The sequence below is a fragment of the Lissotriton vulgaris genome, chromosome 11, assembly GCF_964263255.1.
Source record: "Lissotriton vulgaris chromosome 11, aLisVul1.2, whole genome shotgun sequence".
NCBI lineage: Eukaryota > Metazoa > Chordata > Amphibia > Caudata > Salamandridae > Lissotriton > Lissotriton vulgaris.
Window position 1 is genome coordinate 352287674 of NC_141699.1, and position 17300 is coordinate 352304973.

A 17300-nucleotide genomic window follows, 5' to 3' on the forward strand; every position below is an offset into this window, starting at 1 on the left:
TTAGCTGTAGCTAGTGGTGGAGTCACGCATTACCCCTTTAAGGGTTAAGATTTCGTGAGCCATCCATCATATTGTGTTTTTAACAATTTCCAGAAAGCGTAATGTAAAATTTACAGAATTAGTAAAGATGCCATTTAAAAGTCCGAGTGCTGAGCGTGATGAAAATTAGCATAATAACGCGGACACCACCGCGTCACGGACAATGCTTGTGCAAAGTCTTAAAGGTCTGATATCACAAGGCAAAGAGTGGCATCTACAGCAACTGAGCGGCATTTTAGGCAAAAAGTGATTTTTACGCCTGCTGCTTCACTTTCAAGGCGGGAGAATTTATGGAAAGAAGTGAAGCGCATGAATGCAAATAACATCAATGCTACGATAAAGTTCTAGCCTCATACAGCGTATTAATGCAGCAAAGCTCAGATTATCGTCAATAGTCCTCACAAATCGCACGGAGCACGGCCTCACAAACGCAATCCTTCAGTGTCTCGAGTTGGCGAGCAACAAGACTACTGAGGTTTGTGCCTGAATTTAAATAACATTACCCGGAAGGGGAATCAGGTCAATTCACAAAGTTTGATAAATGGAGCCATACTAAAGGATCGGCCATGTTGTAGTGATTACTGATACTCCTACAGAGGGTGCACTTAGCCCAGCCTAGTAATAGTATATAATGATATACAGATTTTCTACCAATGAAATCATTGATGATGATTTTGTAGTAGTTTTTGAATATTCATGTTCGTCTGGTGGAGCAAAAAAATTTTGGTCGATGGACATCAATTAAACATCTTACATTCATATAATCAGATTTGTGTATATTTGAACATCAACAAAACATCTGTAATTTTATAAACAATTATTCAAAAATATGTTTAAGTAACTGGGTGTTTGAAAACAAGACACTCCGCCATTAATCATAAAATTCAACAAATATAGTTCTTGCTATTACAGGTATAAATGATTACAATGAGTTAAGAACAGTCAAACATTACAGTAACCCAAATTGTGGTTTCACAAATCATCAAGTTCAACTATCGTTTTTACAGCCTAAACTAATGATTAACTTTATGTGTGAACCAAGAACAGTACACAAAATATACATATGACACCAATTTACATTCAGACTGATGTCTTAAACCCAAATGTATGAGTGGACATTTTTCATTCAATATTGCTGCCTGACAGAAAAAAAACAAATAAAATCCCTTGTAGCCTGTAGGGTGAGCACTGTTGGCCAAGCACTGTTAGCCGAATGCCTTGGGTAAGGCCCTGGAACCTAAGAAGGAAGTCAAGAACTTGGGGGTGTGGATGGACTCCTCTCTTAGTTTTTTCATTCACACTAAAAAAAAGTGGCAGGTACATGTTTCGGCCTTTTATGAGGTCTTAAACCTATCCTGAAATTCTTTGATTCGTCAACGCGCCAGCTGATAGTCCAGTCGACTATTCTTTCTCGCCTGGACTATGCTAGTTCCTTGTTATTGGGGGCTAACCAAGCTGAGATCATGGATGTAGCGTATCCAAACGCGGTGGCCAGAGCCTTAGTAGGACTTCCACGGTTCGGTCCTATTGCCAATACCATCCGGAGACTTCATTGGCTCCCTATGGAGGAGCGGATCCAATTAAGACACTATGATTTGGAAACTTGCCACACCTATTCTGCTCTGCAATTTGCTGACCCCGTATGTTCCAGCCCGTTCACTGCATTCTCTGGGGCAGCACTTGGTCACTGTCCCCCGGGTGAAGCGTTGTCGAGCGGGAAGACATTCCTTCCGCTACCTGGCAGCCAAATTGAGGAACTCTGTGCCAGTTCATATACGTGAACTGGAGGGTCTGTTGGATTTTAGAAAGGCTATTAAAACACACCTCTTTCCTCTAAAATAGTTTATTTTGGCCGCTGTTATGTTAGAGCTTCCCGCCGTAGCAATCAGTTCTAATTCTCTGTTGTTGGAAGCGCCGGGGCGTCCCTTTGCTGGGGCAGCTGAGCGCTATATAAGCCTCTATAACATAACATAACATCACCACCTACTCTCCATGAAGTTGCCAAACTGATTTCCAAAGGGGAAGGGTCTGAAGAAGACCATCTTCCTCTTTCCTTATCAGTTACTATCCCAACGTGCCAGTAAATAGATGATCAATGCTTTGAGATCTGAATTTCAGTCTCAGACCATGGATATATATATATATATATATATATATATATATATATATATATATATATATATATATATATATATATATATATATATATATATATATATATATATATATATATATATACGCTCCAAAATCCTTCCAAACTCGTAGAAGAACACAACAGCACTCGAGGGTGGAAGGTTTCAACACGCTTAGGTTTTATTTAGCGAGGGGGGTGCACACAGACGCGTTTCGGCGTTCTGCCTTCGTCAGTGTGTGATGCACTGTGTTTACTCCCGACATGTTTTTAAACATCATCTGTTCACTCCCACATTTACTAAAGCATAGACAAAGAAAGGGGACTCGCACCATACATTGAATGGAGGCGGCCATCTTGCAATGTATGTTTTGGATCACATTGATTAACATTGAACAAGAGGTAAGATAAGCGTTCAAGCCCACTAATGGGCAACAGCCATATTCTATGCATGGTATATGTCACATACTAATCCTGAATTGGACAACAACATACAACCGTGGATCGGCTAATGTCCCCTTGTATAAAGTACATAGTCAAATGCATTAAATCCAAATATGAGACTTATGTTTCAACAACATTTCAACAGCAGTTACTCATACCTAGAATGCGGGATTCCTGTAGTGAAATGCCTCACGTGCAGCAACAGAGAACATGTTAGACTAAATGTAATCTAAACATCACGTATCATTATAAGAATCAATCTCTCAGAAAAGTGTGATGAAAATCAAAGGTACAGTGAAAGAAATCATAATAATATTAATAATAATCTGCGAGAGTCTCTCTCGATAAACCCATATATAGATCCAAAGAAGGAGGGGTATTCTGCAATTCTCAAACTCGAAGTTCTTTGTACAGTCATTTTAGAAAAGTCTAAAACCGATCAAAAGATATGGGTCATTTGGCATAGAAAGGTCTCTCACAGATTTCTCATCATATGACATAGATCAAACAAGTTTCAAGAGCTTATGTATACAATGGTGTACAGTCGATCCAAAAAGATGACACTCAAGAAGTTCTAATTACAGTTTTTTTGAGAATGGACTGTCATCATGGATCAATGTGCTTCTCATATTGTTCACAGATCTTTTAAACTTACTTCCCCAGGTGAAAAGCCATCTCCTCCCCACTATTCAGACCTTTGGGGTATCTAGTTGTGAGGTCTATGATATATCTAGACTCCAGTCTCCTCAATCTACGTAGGCGATCACCGCCGCGTATATTAGGAGGTACAACATCTAGGCCAAAGTATTGGAGCTTGCTCCGATCTCGGTTGTGGGCCTCCGCAAAGTGGCGAGCCACCGGGTAAGCCTGGTCCACTTTGTCAATGGCTCTCATATGCTCGAGTATTCTGAGCTTGATCTCCTTAATCGTACTCCCAATATAGCGTAAGCCGCAAGGACACTGCAGACAGTAGACAGCATATTGCGTGCTGCAGGTGATAAATTTGTTGATATACATTTTTCTACCAGTGTCGGGTATGATGTAGGAAAGAACTCGTTTACTTCCTGCGCACGCTTTACAGCGGCCGCAGGGGTAAAAGCCTCTTTGCTCCCTTAAGGTGTTACTTTTTCGGGGCATTTTCTCGAAATGACTGGTCACCAGCATGTCGCCTATAGATCTGGCCTTACTGAAGGTTAGGAGTGGCTGGGATGATAGATCTTCTTTGAGCACAGTGTCTGTTAGGAGAATATGCCAATTCTTCCTTAACATAGCTCTAAATGTTTCGGCTCCTGATGAGTAGGGAGTTATGACTCTAAATTTTCCCTTATTATCACCTGGTATTCCTCTACGGTTTCCGTGGTCAGGATTGTTGGTCAGGAGGGTCTGTCTCTCTATTCTTCGGACTCAATTTAAGGTATTGTTCAATAATTTTTCACCATAGCCCCTGACCCTAAATCGGTATATGCATTCCGAAGCAGCCGCTTCGAAGTCAGATGTTTTTGAACAATTCCTACGGAGCCTCAACAATTCCCCTTAGGGGATACTGTTGATCAATTGGGGAGGGTGACTACTGCTGGCAAAGAGTGTTGAGTTGCCAGCAGTTTCTTTCCTGAAAAGGTTTGTGTGGAGTTGTCCTTCTTCTACATATATCTTGAGATCCAGATAGTCCGCTGCCACCATAAATTTGCACCTCCTCCCAAAGAAAGAAGCTGTGTCCCAAAGGGAGATACAAAGGAGCACTTTAATGGTCAAATGTCCCGGGCGAATGCATTTCGGCAATATCAGCCTTCCTCAGCGCCCCTCTCCAACTGCTCCTAGTGCTACGGCGTCTGTAATCCTGCCATGCTGCTGTTAACATTATCTTGCTCTGCCCCCTTGATGTAGACCGGCCTTCCTCTGTAGCCCCTCGTAGTGGAACAACATATCCCATAATGCCATAGTGTTATGCCTCATGGGATCGGAAATGCTGCTCGGGTGATATTTTCGGAGTAGATGTCCGTGGGAGGCACAGCTGTAGAAGCTCGTTGGGAGGTGGGGCATTTAAACAGTTCGGCGCCCCCTCGAGTCCCCCTTCATTTCCGCCGCTACCTCAACATCTGGAATTCTTTGCGGGGGCCAGCACAGGAATCCCGGTTGCCCAAGTAGGGGATGTGGATATCCCCCGACCGCGGTGTCAACCAGGCGTCGTGGTGGGTACTAGACTTGATTGCTAGCGCAATCCAACGAAGAAATGCTCAGCAGAGCCTGCCATGAAGTCCAGACCGCTTGTGCGGTGGGGGTACACAGGAATGCGTACTGGCTTGCCGCAAAATGTCTGAATTTGCACCTCCTCCCAAAGAAAGAAGCTGTGACCCAAAGGGAGATACAAAGGAGCACTTTAATGGTCAAATGTCCCGGGCGAATGCATTTTGTCAATATCAGCCTTCCTCAGCGCCCCTCTCCAACTGCTCCTAGTGCTGCGGCATCTGTAATCCTGCCACGCTGCTGTTAACATTATCTTGCTCCGCCCCCTTGATGTAGACCGGCCTTCCTCTGTAGCCCCGCGTAGTGGAACAACATATCCCATAATGCCATAGTGTTATGCCTCATGGGATCGGAAATGCTGCTCGTTGGGAGGTGGGGCATTTAAACAGTTCGGCGCCCCCTCGAGTCCCCCTTCATTTCCTCCGCTACCTCAACACCTGGAATTCTTTGCGGGGGCCAGCACAGGAATCCCGGTTGACCAAGTAGGGGATGTGGATATCCCCCGACCGCAGTGTCAACCAGGCGTCGTGGTGGGTACTAGACTTGATTGCTAGCGCAATCCAACGAAGAAATGCTCAGCAGAGCCTGCCAGGAAGTCCAGACCGCTTGTGCGGCGGGGGTACACAGGAATGCGTACTGGCTTGCCGCAAAATGTCTGAATTTGCACCTCCTCCCAAAGAAAGAAGCTGTGACCCAAAGGGAGATACAAAGGAGCACTTTAATGGTCAAATGTCCCGGGCTAATGCATTTCGGCAATATCAGCCTTCCTCAGCGCCCCTCTCCAACTGCTCCTAGTGCTGTGGCGTCTGTAATCCTGCCACATTGCTGTTAACATTATCTTGCTCTGCCCCCTTGATGTAGACCGGCCTTCTTCTGTAGCCCCGCGTAGTGGAACAACATATCCCATAATGCCATAGTGTTATGCCTCATGGGATCGGAAATGCTGCTCGGGGTGATATTTTCGGAGTAGATGTCCGTGAGAGGCACAGCTGTAGAAACTCGTTGGGAGGTGGGGCATTTAAACAGTTTGGCGCCCCCTCGAGTCCCCCTTCATTTCCGCCGCTACCTCAACACCTGGAATTCTTTGTGGGGGCCATATATATATATATATATATATGTAGTACCGATTTGCAATTTGGAAGAAATGCACAAAACACTCCCCTTCCAAACTGTGAATCGGTAATCATTTCTAACCCTATTTTGCGAAACAGAAATAAAAATGTAATCACTAAATCACTTAGGCCCCGATTATGAGTCTGGTGGTCCACGGACTGCCAGACTCACGGACGCGGCTTTAGCGGCGGTCTCCCCACTACCCTATTACAAAATGGGCAGTGGGACCGCCCCGCCGCAGCCGCCAGGGAACTGACGTTCCCTGGTGGTGTTGCTGCTGTGTAGAGGCATCCATAAGCTTGGCGGGATCGCCGCAGTTCTGCCAAGCATATCAGGAATTCCTCTCCACCAGGGTTGTCATGGCATTTACTCTGCCATGAAAACCCTGGTGGAGAGCAAACATAGGAGTGCCTCTGGATCCTGTGGATGCACAACATGTCCCCCCTGTGTGCATGCACACCAGTTCCTGTACTTCATGGACTTTTCAGTCCAGGAACTGTTTTTGCCATTTCCATTGGGATACCCGTTTTTAGAGGCACCGCTGTGGGGACGCCCAAAAAAAGCCTGCCAGACTGAAGGAAACTCCTAATCTGGCAGGCAGTCTGACCACAGCTTTGGCGGTGCGGTAGCGGGGTGGACCCGGCGCCGCACCGCCAAAACCATAATTAGGCCCTTATTACATCTGGCCCTATGTGCTTAAGCAGATTGGTATTTGTATTATAATTCTAAATTGAGCTTTTGTACTAATATATGTGCAAGGACCTCATTTGTGAGAGTAAACCAGCATTTATACTATATTGTTTGTAATCCTGGATGCCACCTGTGACCACTCAAGAAAGCACTACTCAACATTACTTTAATTAAAGTATAATACATACAAAGGGCAATTGCAACTATTGTAAGGTAATTGACTATATATTTTGTAAAAGCCACTGTCTGTGCGACTCTTTGTGAAAGTATACCTTCCTTTATTCCTGGACTACTTTGCAATTTAACTTTATATATTGTTGCAGGAAGGCAAGCTTGTTATGTTCTATAGCGCAATAATCTCAGAGAACGGTGATTAGATAATAAGTTTATCTGTACATGTAGACATCAGATGTCTTCGATTGAATCCATCTAATGTTATGGTTCCTGGGATGTCCCAGCTCCAGAGCCTGAAATTAGTCTTTGAATATCGTGAACTACTTGGGTGAACCAGATTCTGCTATGACTGTACCTGGTCCCAGAAGGACAATTGGCAAATAGTTCCTGGTGCACATTTACTTCGCATACTTCCATCTATGGGACGACTTATTTTGTTGGTCTCTGCCCCTTTCCGTCTTAGATCCACGCAGCGCTAAGACACCTTCAGGTATTGCGCGCTTTACAAAAGTAGCTCATTCATTTATGTGGGCCTAAACTAACACATGCAAGCATCGTGATTTAAGACAGCTCTTCCAAATGGTGTCATGTTAAAAGTACATTCAAATGCAAGACAAGTGGGCAATTTATAAATGTCTTTTTGTCTGTAAACAAACATTTACATTGAAAGTACCTCCAACTACGACAGCAAGGAATTCACCGAAGCATTTTGGGGAGGTATAAGTGGTTTTACTACTGTGGATTCCTCTTCAACGAATGAGGAGAAATCCACTGTAGTAAATCCCACCTATGGTGTATGAATTGGTTAGGGCAAGGTGGGGCTAGCCATTGTAAGTTTGAGAACGCCCACAAACAGGTATATTTGTGGGAATTCCCAAAGTCTGATCTGACCCTTTCCCACCCTACAAATGGTGGGAAACAAGGGATGAAGTGAATTTCCTCCATATATGACCCAGCCCTTAATACATACTTAATTGGTAATAGGAGCTAATGACAAGGAGCTTATGGTAAATCTATTCTTAAGTTGTAGAAGTCCTCCTGTCATCTATATGTCACAATGTCCGTATCATTCAGTGGCAGAGCAAGGGGAGGAAGTGGTGTGGGCGATCCGCCCAGGGCGGCACGTGTTTTGGGGCGCAGCCACCCCAGCTCTTCAATGTAAATGCAGGGATGGCCCCGGGCAGTCCAAGGTCTAACTATGCCACTGGTATAATTTATTATAATATTGGCAGCCCAATTAGACAACTATGCCTACATAGTACAGTAATGATATATACCCTGCTGTAGTACATTTCCAAGAATCTTGCAGTGCTGAACACAAATCAAGTGAGATTCGTAGGAGTTTACAAGCAAGAAACACTCCCAAAATGTGCTGCCCCGAATGAAAATTGAGGCAGATGCAGTCTCGCTTAATAAAATTTTGAAACTGAACGGTTTCGATTCGGATGAAGGCCTGTATTTTTTTTAACATGTGAATATGCCGTCATAACTGAGATATGAGCTATGAACATGTTATGAGTATAAATTTGTGGAATCAGTACTGTGATGCCTATTACCCTAGCTTGCGATATATTTGACATTGAGCAACTGTCTGGAAGTATGACAGATGAGGAGCGTTGATAAATAATTTTTTATGTATAAAAATGTTTCTGTTATTTGATTGATCTTTGTAAGAATGTTTTTTTTCTGGCTGTTTGCTATTTGTAATATTCATAACCCTGTCTTAATGTATGAAAGCTGGTTGTAGGCTCCTGCTTAGTCTGAAATAACAATAATTATGATTGTGCACAATACATGTTACTTGCGAGTCAATAAAACGGATTCCCTAAAAAAACAGAAACCTAAATGTTCTACTCTACCAGCCTGAGATCTTATTGAAGATACACAAGTTTTATGTGTATGTTCACTACTATGCAATTGATCAATGGTTGATGTAATTTGTTTGCTTTCTAGTAGAACCCTTAATGTTTTGTACATTGCTTTGCATTTGTGTGTCATAATCTATTGCTTTAATCTAGGTGGCACGTGAAAATAATTATTTATGCAGATTAAGTAGGAGCTAATTATTGTGATTTGTCACCTTAACAAAGAAACGTTGTTATCTGGGTGGTTGGCATCCACTCACATTTGCACCTCGAACATGCAATTTTTGGGGTTTCCCTTCCAATATTGAATCATACTTTACTACTTCTGCAAAAGGTAATAGTATTTGCTCTTATTTCAGTGTAATCCCAAAACGATGAGCAGTACCTTATGTTGATGTGATCATTCCGCTGTCATTTGCACCTTGATCCGTTGAAGGATGAGACTGAAAACCCGATCATGTCAGGCCCGTAAACACTGGGCTGGGGCTGTGGTCAGCTGGGTTGTGTAGTCCTACCCACGGTCTACTGTAGTCCGAGTGAGCATGTAATATTGCCCCAGGACAAGCACAACTGGGCCACACCCCTATCCACTCATTCAACATCCCCACAAGTAGTCCCACTGACTTTTTCCATCTCCTCAGAGCAGGTGGAAAATGTCAGATTTTTGTTTGTTGAAATGGTAAACGACCGCTCAAAAAAGCAACTGGTAAATCCGGGTGTGAGCAGTAATTCCCCCTCTTCAGGAAAACATTTTTAAAGGCTGGACTTTGAAATGGCGATACTAACTAGTAATATGATTTTGGCTGGCTGCAAAGTCCTGTCAACTCGTAATGAGGGACTTAAATACTTTCAAGGGTACAGATATACTAATTAATTGTTATATTCACACACAGATGTCAGACATTGTCCTGTCTTCTCTAAGTGCATGAATAGTTTAATAATGTGCAGGAATCATTTTGTAGTGAGAAAATTCAGGCATCCTCAATTCTTACAATACAACAGCTCTGGTGGTAGAAGTCCCTTGTTATGGAAAGTGAGGACGGACTCCTCCGTTGGTGACAGATGTGATCCACTTGGCACTGGTCCAAATGTCTGTTTGAATCAGCAAGTAATCAGGCATGAAGAAGGTCTTTCTAATAGGAGGTTGCCAGTCACCCACTCTCCTGAGATGGCGTCTATCTGATGAGCCCCAGCTTTGCATGAATCTATACATACTCTATGGGCACTTTAAATAAGTGTTGGTCAGTCTGAAAATTGTTGAGCACTGGAAGAACCATAAATGAAAGGCCTATGCACATTTTTTACTTGGCCTGGTACAATGATTCTTGCCCCCTCATCAGCAGAAACGGCAAGAAGCTTGGAGGGCACTGTTTGACTGCAATATCTCTGTTACTCCCGGGAAATTCTGTTGCTAAAATCATGTTCCACTGTCACCACCTGGTAGTGCGGATCTTAACTTTTACACAGCTCAACATGGCTACAGCACAGGCTACCCTTCCAAGCTTCTGCACACCTACACATGCAAGCATGTGCACACACACAGAAATGCATGCACGCACGCACACACACACAGACACACAATGATTTATGAATATCAAACATCTGTATATCTTTACACTTGAGAGTTCACTAACATGCAGGAAGGATTTATAAGAAAGAGATCCTAATTATTTTTAAGGAAACTTGCTAACTACACAGCAGACTCCTTGAAGTCTTGAGAGTCACACTGCTTAATTATAATACTTGTGATTGGTGGTGAGTTGCACCTTCACTACGTTGAATATTCAGCTCAATTCTCCCATTCCTTCAACCTCACAAAGATCTTGGAATCAGCTTATAGGTGGCATAGGTTACCCTACCGGAAACAGTGAGTCAATAAATGGATGCCCGCTTGAGGCAGAATAGTTCATAATGTTGTCTGTATATTCTGTGATACAGTAAGTAGATATGGGCTATTAAGTCTAAATGCTATGTTTACTGCTTTTCTGCAGTTGCATGACAGCGCGAGACTTTCACCTACAGAAATCACCAGACAAACTCAAATAAGGAGATTTAGAAAAAGTCCAAGTTGTATTTGTGAGGAGGATACGGCAGTCGTCTCTTGGCAGTCACAATATTCTAAAAAACAGGTAATGCCCTTTTATAGTGCTACTTCTTTAATGTGTAGGTGTCTTCTAATTATAAATGAATGCTCCACATCTACGTGTGTGTTACTTCAGACTTGAAACAATAGGACACACGAAAAAAGGAACTCAACATTCTCAAAATCAGGCAAATTGATCTATCAATGTACAGTCAAAATGAAGCAAATCCCTTTATTAATGTAGTACTTTTAAGAGGAAGACAAAATATATATTAATGCAGCACTCCTAAGAGGAAGGCAACATTTACTCATTAAGGCACTTTACCAGATGTCAAATGAAAGTTATAGAATAAATACACAAAGCAAGTAATAAAAACGTGAACTACATCACAGACAGAGTATCTTTCAACATACTAGCCAGCATGACTGTGGATCCAAAACAGTAAGCTTGAAGTTTCGATCGGAATCACAAAAGGTCGCTGTGCAACTCATCCATTCACCAGGCGAACTCCTGTCTAAGAGCCAAAAGTCCCAGTGTTTAACCCTTTCCGTGCTCGTGACGGACCGTTCCGTCACGAGCCTCGGGTGGGCTGTGCTGTGACGGAGCGGTTCCGTCACGGCCCGCTCGCCGCGCCTGCTCTGCGCGAATTCCGCGCCGGCGCTAACGTTCTAAAGAGCAGGCAGGGCCATGACGGAACTGTTCCGTCACAAGCACAGCCCACCCGAGGGCCGTGAGGGAGCGGTTCCGTCATGAGTACGGGAGCGCCGCGCGGCCCCGCCTCCCCCTTAGCACTGCGGCGGAATAGCCGCCGCAGCTAAGGGGTTAAAACCTTTGCTCAACTCAAGGAGAGATTTCTAGAAACCCTCAAACTAATGCAGTCAAAGCTGACAGGGTGTACCGGTCTGCATTGAGGTCACTCACAGGAGCTGGCCAGGCTTCAGTGTTTGCTCCGAGGCAGAGCAGTACATTTCCCTCTCACGATTGTGCTATATGCTGTGAAGTGCTGTGAAGAATGAAAACATTCCCACCCTGCAGCTGCACAAATGATGTCAAAATGAAGTTGTGCACGCAAAATGGAGTCAATGGTCACCATTGTACTAATTGTATTACATTCCACCCTTTGACCATTGACTCACATAACATATAGGTCTCAAATCAACTGTTCTAGGTCGAAACAGGGATATAAGATTATGCACACACTGGGCAAAGCAACAAATATAATCATAACTCATATTACTATGATTAGCCCCCATAAAATAGAATAAAGCTTACCAAAGTAAGGTAGCCACCCAAATAACCAGTCCCACCATCCTGTTTAACCCCCTTGACTAGTTCATGTAAATCAACGATGTGGGAATGAATTGATTTAGAGTGATCTGACAAAGTAAAGTAGCAAAGACCATTCAATTCAGAACATCCATGACCTTATTTTAAAAGCAAATAATCAATTGTTGCTCTATTTTGTAAAGTTACTTTCCTTGTTCCCTGCATATCTAACTCAGCTAATGCAATAGATGTGTAATTATTGCTCTTAACCCCTTCGCTGCTGATGACGAGCTCAGCTCGTCATCAGCCACGGTGGTCGTGTGCGGATGACGAGCTGAGCTTGTCATCTAACGCTGCTTTTTGAAAAAAGCTGCACAGCGGAAAAATAACCGCCGCAGCGATGCGGTTAACCATCAATCTTGCTAACTTATTTATACTCCGAGGGACTCATGCATCAGAGGTTTTTGTGATTGCAAATGGTGCGATTCGCAAAAATCGGCCGTTTGCAATCGTAAATTTGCCTTTGGAGATGCATGAAAGTGTTTCCTATGCGCAATTTAAGAATTCTCAGTTACTTGAAAATTCCTAAATTGCGATTGCATTTAAGCAATCACAATTTGCGATTTCTTTCTTTTTTTTTTAATTAATTTTTTTTATTGTAGAAAAATATATATTTACATGGAGCATACAGTATACATGGATGCGAAAAGAGGAAGATTAGAAAGGGAGAGAGAGAAGAGAAAAAAGAAGAAGCGCCCAAGCGGGGGGGGGGGTGGGGGGGGGGATGAACATAACTGTTCGAACTGTTCGCTGCCAGTCTTATTTGACGTTAGTCCGATTTGCGGTCTTTCAGTTCCGGTTTCCGAAGTCGTTCTCCACCCCTTCGTTATGCTTGGTTTACCTCTTTGGACCCTCACCCTGGGAGAGAGGACATATGGAAAGATCAAGGAGCAGATGCTGGTTGTAACCTTGTTGTGCGCACAGGACTGGCTGGATTATCCAGCTTCACCGCCTATGGGGGTTTGTGCGATGCTAGGTAGTCATCTAGGGAGCCCCACATTAGCAAAAAGAGAGAAAGGGTGGTAGTGTTCCCAAAGGGGAAATGTCCGCACACACTCTACACAAAACAATTATTTTTTCTAAGTTAAGTACACATAATGAGGAAAAAAAAAGAGTAATCAATAGGGTGCTTTAGAAACTCAAGGCACCTACCACCTAAAGATGCCGTTTGTACACACTGGAAAGTGTGTCACATGGATCCAAACAAGATAGAGAAGCTTTTAACAGCACTCCTGTGGGCCAGTAGTTATAACAGTTAGGGCAAAAGTAGAAGGCCCCTAATACATAAAACTCTAGTAGTTATAGAGTAAGCACAAAAACACTTGAAAAGGCAATGATTCAGATATAGAGTTCCAAGATATAGTCCACTTGTTATTTGTTTTCTTCAATCTTTATTCTTATAATTCCAAAACACAGGTATTCCCAGCAAAATTAGACATCACCAACACGTGTTTCGTCCTACACAAGGACTTTTTCAAGGCATAAAGAAGGCGAACTGGAATGTAAGATGGGCATCAAATGTAGGTAAGGAAAACGGAGAGGAGTAAGGGTGTTAATGTAACAATTGACAATCTTCCGGTCCAAAGTATCAATCACAGAGGTCAAATATGTTTGACTGCCTGTGTGTCTTGGATGTGTGTATATCGCTGTTATGTTGTCTGCCGCTCGTAAAAAGGTAATCCAATTAAGCCATGCTTTCGGCTTGGCTTTTGCTGTGTCTTTCCAATTACTTAGAACCATTTTGACCGCTGCAGTCAGCAATAGATCAATTAAGTCACTGTTCTCTTTAGCCGTGATTGCTGAGGAGGTGAACCCGAGTGCTAGGCTCTGGAAGTCTATGTGAATGGTTACCCCTATAATCTCGTTAATTAGCACTTCAATTTTGTCCCAGAACTCTCTAATCTTAGGGCAGCTGTAGAGTAGGTGTTCTAGGTTCCCTCCCTCCTTGCCGCAATTCCAGCATGAGTCGCTCTCCCGATCCCCATACCTGCTAGGCGGGCTGGTGTCCAGTAGGCTTTATGTATTAGCCAGAATTTGGTCTGGTTTAACGTTGCAGTTACTTTTCTCCTAGTTGTGGATCTCCATAGGTCAGCTTTCTCGCCCTCACTTAGTCCCCTGCCCGCTACTGTACCCCAAAAGTTCATGACTTTATCATTGAGTTTGGTTGATTTGGGACTGAGGGCTCTGTAAAGGTGTGCTACTTGATGGCCTAGTGTATTAAGTTTGGCGGCGTGATGTATAAGTGAAGGTGTTGGGCTCTTCAGGTTTGCCTTCCTTATAGCTACCTTGATCTTCAGGAAGTTGTATAGTTCTATGCTCTCTAGGTTGTGTTCTTCCCTTAGTGCGTCGAAAGTGAGGTGCGTGCCTTGTTTCTGAAGGTCATTGGCCGTTGATATTCCATGTCTGTACCAGGAGGGCATGTTCAGAGTCTTGTCCCTATACTTTATTGTAGGGTTGTGCCAGATTGACTCGAGTTGACTCTTCCTTATGCTTGTTTCCAACAGTTTGTCCACTCTTAGTAGCGCTATTTTTGTATTCTTAAGGACTGGGGTATCCTTGACCGCTGGGTGTTTGGTGGCTGTGAGAAGGCTAATTGGGTTCATGCCTTTTAACAGCCCCCGCTCTAGTGTGAGCCATGCCGGGGTGTAGTCTGGTCTCGGGTCGAGCCAGTGGAGCCCCTGTCTGGCAATGCACGCTTCCTGGAATCTTTTGAAATTCCGTAAGGTAAGGCCTCCCAGGTCTTTTGGCAATCTAAGCTTGCGTAGACTTATTCTGGGCTTTTTCTCCTTCCTCAGGAAGTTGTTCAGCATTTTATTGAGTCTTTTGTGGAAGTTTTCCGTGTTTATTAGTGGCAGCATGCACAGCATGTAGTTGACCATTGGTCTCAGCATCATTTTAATCGTTTCCATTCTCCCCCACCACGTCGTGAATTTGGGAGACCACCCTTCTACCCAGTACTTAATTTTCTGTAGTGGGGCTTGCTCGTTGTGTTCTAGTGTGGCTTTTAGGTCCCTCTCAAAGAGGAGGCCTAAATATTTTATGGGCTTCTGCTGCCATGTTAGCCCGGACGAGCCTAGCATCGTTTTCGTTGTGTATATGTTCAGTGGTTTGCATTCCGATTTATCCCTGTTCAGTTTGTAGCCCGAGACCTGGGGGTATTGCTCTATTGTGTCCATCAGTGCTTTGATGGATCTCTCTGGGTCTTCCGTGACTATTAGTACGTCATCTGCGTATGCCGCTAGTTTAAAGTTTTCCTCCCATACCGGTATTCCTGCAATGTCTTTATTGGCTCTGATCATTGTCAATAGTGGTTCTATCGCTAGCAGGAAAAGGGCTGGGGAGAGAGGGCACCCTTGTCTGGTTCCCATGCCCAGGTTAAGTATTTCTGTTGTGCCTCTGTTTAAAACCACCCGTGCTTTGGGGTTATTGTAGAGTGCCATTACCATCTTTCTAAAGTTGGCTCCAAGCCCAAATTTCCCCAGGCACTGATCCAAATATGGTCATGACACCCTATCAAAGGCTTTCTCCGCGTCTAGGGCAATCATAACAGCTGCGTTACTGCTTTTGGAGGAGTGGTTTATTATGTGGCATAATAATCTTGTGTTGTGGTGGGACATCCGGTTTTTGAGGTAGTCTACTTGGGAGTTGTGTATGAGCTTCGGTAGGTAAGCATTCAGTCTGGTAGCCAGTATTTTTGCGTATATTTTACAGTCTACGTTTATGAGAGAGATTGGTCTAAAATTCTTTGCCTCTCTAGTGTCCTTGCCCTCCTTTGGTATGACTATATTATTTGCTTCTGCCATTGACTGTGTCATGCGACCGTTCTGGACACAGCCCGTGAATACTTCTTGCATGGTCGGTTTGAGAATGTGTAGGTACTGCTTGTAGAAGCCAGCCGTAAAGCCGTCTGGCCCCGGTGCCTTGTTTTCTTTCAGGCTGGCCGTGGCTCTTCCTATTTCATCCTCTGTTATGGCTAGGTTGAGTACATCTTGTTCCTTTTCTGATATGCCCCTTAGTAGTTCTTCCCCTCCATCAACTTTTAGTGTGTCGTCTCTTGTGTATAGCCTCTCGTAGAAGTCTCTAAAGACTTCCAGAATGTCCTTGTTTGCAGTCTGTGAATTGTGTCTGTCTTTAATGGCCCCAATCGTGTGCTGTTTCTGTCTCCCTTTCAGGTAGGATGCTAGGTTTTTCCCTGCTTTGTTTGCAGTACACAGGTTGACTGATTTGTATTTGTTGACCCAGGTCCCTGCTCTCTCGCTCAAGATTCTGTTTAGTTCGTATTTCCGCTTGGTTAGGCTTGAGAGGGTGTTCCTATCCTCTATGTTGGCTATGTGGCCGTTCTCTAGGCTTTTGATTTCTTTTTCTAGGTCTGCAATTTTTTTATTCCTTTCTTTGTTCATCCTGCCCTTGATTGTCATGACGGTCCCTCTTATGGTGGCTTTCAGAGCGTCCCATAGGACTCCTCTGTCTGTCTCTGGAGTGTCGTTTATTGTTATGCATTCTTTTATAGCCGCCTCAATCTCCGCTTTCGCAGAGGTGTTATTGAGCAGACTGTCGTCGAAGCGCCATCTTCGGTTTGGTTTTTCATTGTGCTTCCCTGATAAGCTTAGGCGTATGTGCGAGTGGTCTGAAATAGTCCTAGGGCCAATTTCTGTGTGGTCTATGAGGTGGGTGTGTGTTTCTGACATGAGGATGTAATCAATTCTGCTGTAGGAGTTGTGGGGGTTGGAGTAAAAGGTGTATTCTCGGGCGTCTGGGTTGCATAGACGCCAAGGGGTCCTTCAGGCTGAGCTTGGAGCATAAGTTCCTTAGGATGCTACCTCTGTGTGTGGTTGAGCTCGGTCTGTGAGGGTGTTTGTCGATTGCTGGGTCTAGTACCTGGTTCATGTCTCCAGCAACCACCACGAGGTCGTCTAGTGGAAGGGTGTGTAGTTGCGCTCCTATTCCTTCCCAGAAGGGTTTATCGTCAGTGTTTGGGCCATATATGTTTGCCACGTGTATCGTCTCTCCCGCCCTCCTTAGGCTGGTCACAATAGTTCTTCCCTGGGTGTCTGCCTGTGCGTCCACTACTGTGAGTTTTGACTTCTTACTGACTATTGTCACCACCCCATTTTTCTTGTTCTGTGCTGGCGACCCTACAACATCTCCTACCCAGCTTGCTCGGAGGCGCTTATGTCCTCGGCTTCTAGT

At 43.9% G+C, this 17300-nt stretch overlaps 1 protein-coding gene across 1 annotated transcript in view; it reads left to right on the top strand.

Moving 5' to 3' along the window:
• Positions 1-17300, top strand: part of LOC147679760 (uncharacterized) — a 361586-nt gene that overhangs the window by 113723 nt on the left and 230563 nt on the right. The window contains exon 3 of the mRNA XM_086942474.1: positions 10692-10829. Within this exon, the coding sequence (XP_086798600.1) occupies positions 10692-10829 (138 nt within the window). The remainder of the gene's footprint in view (positions 1-10691; positions 10830-17300) is intronic.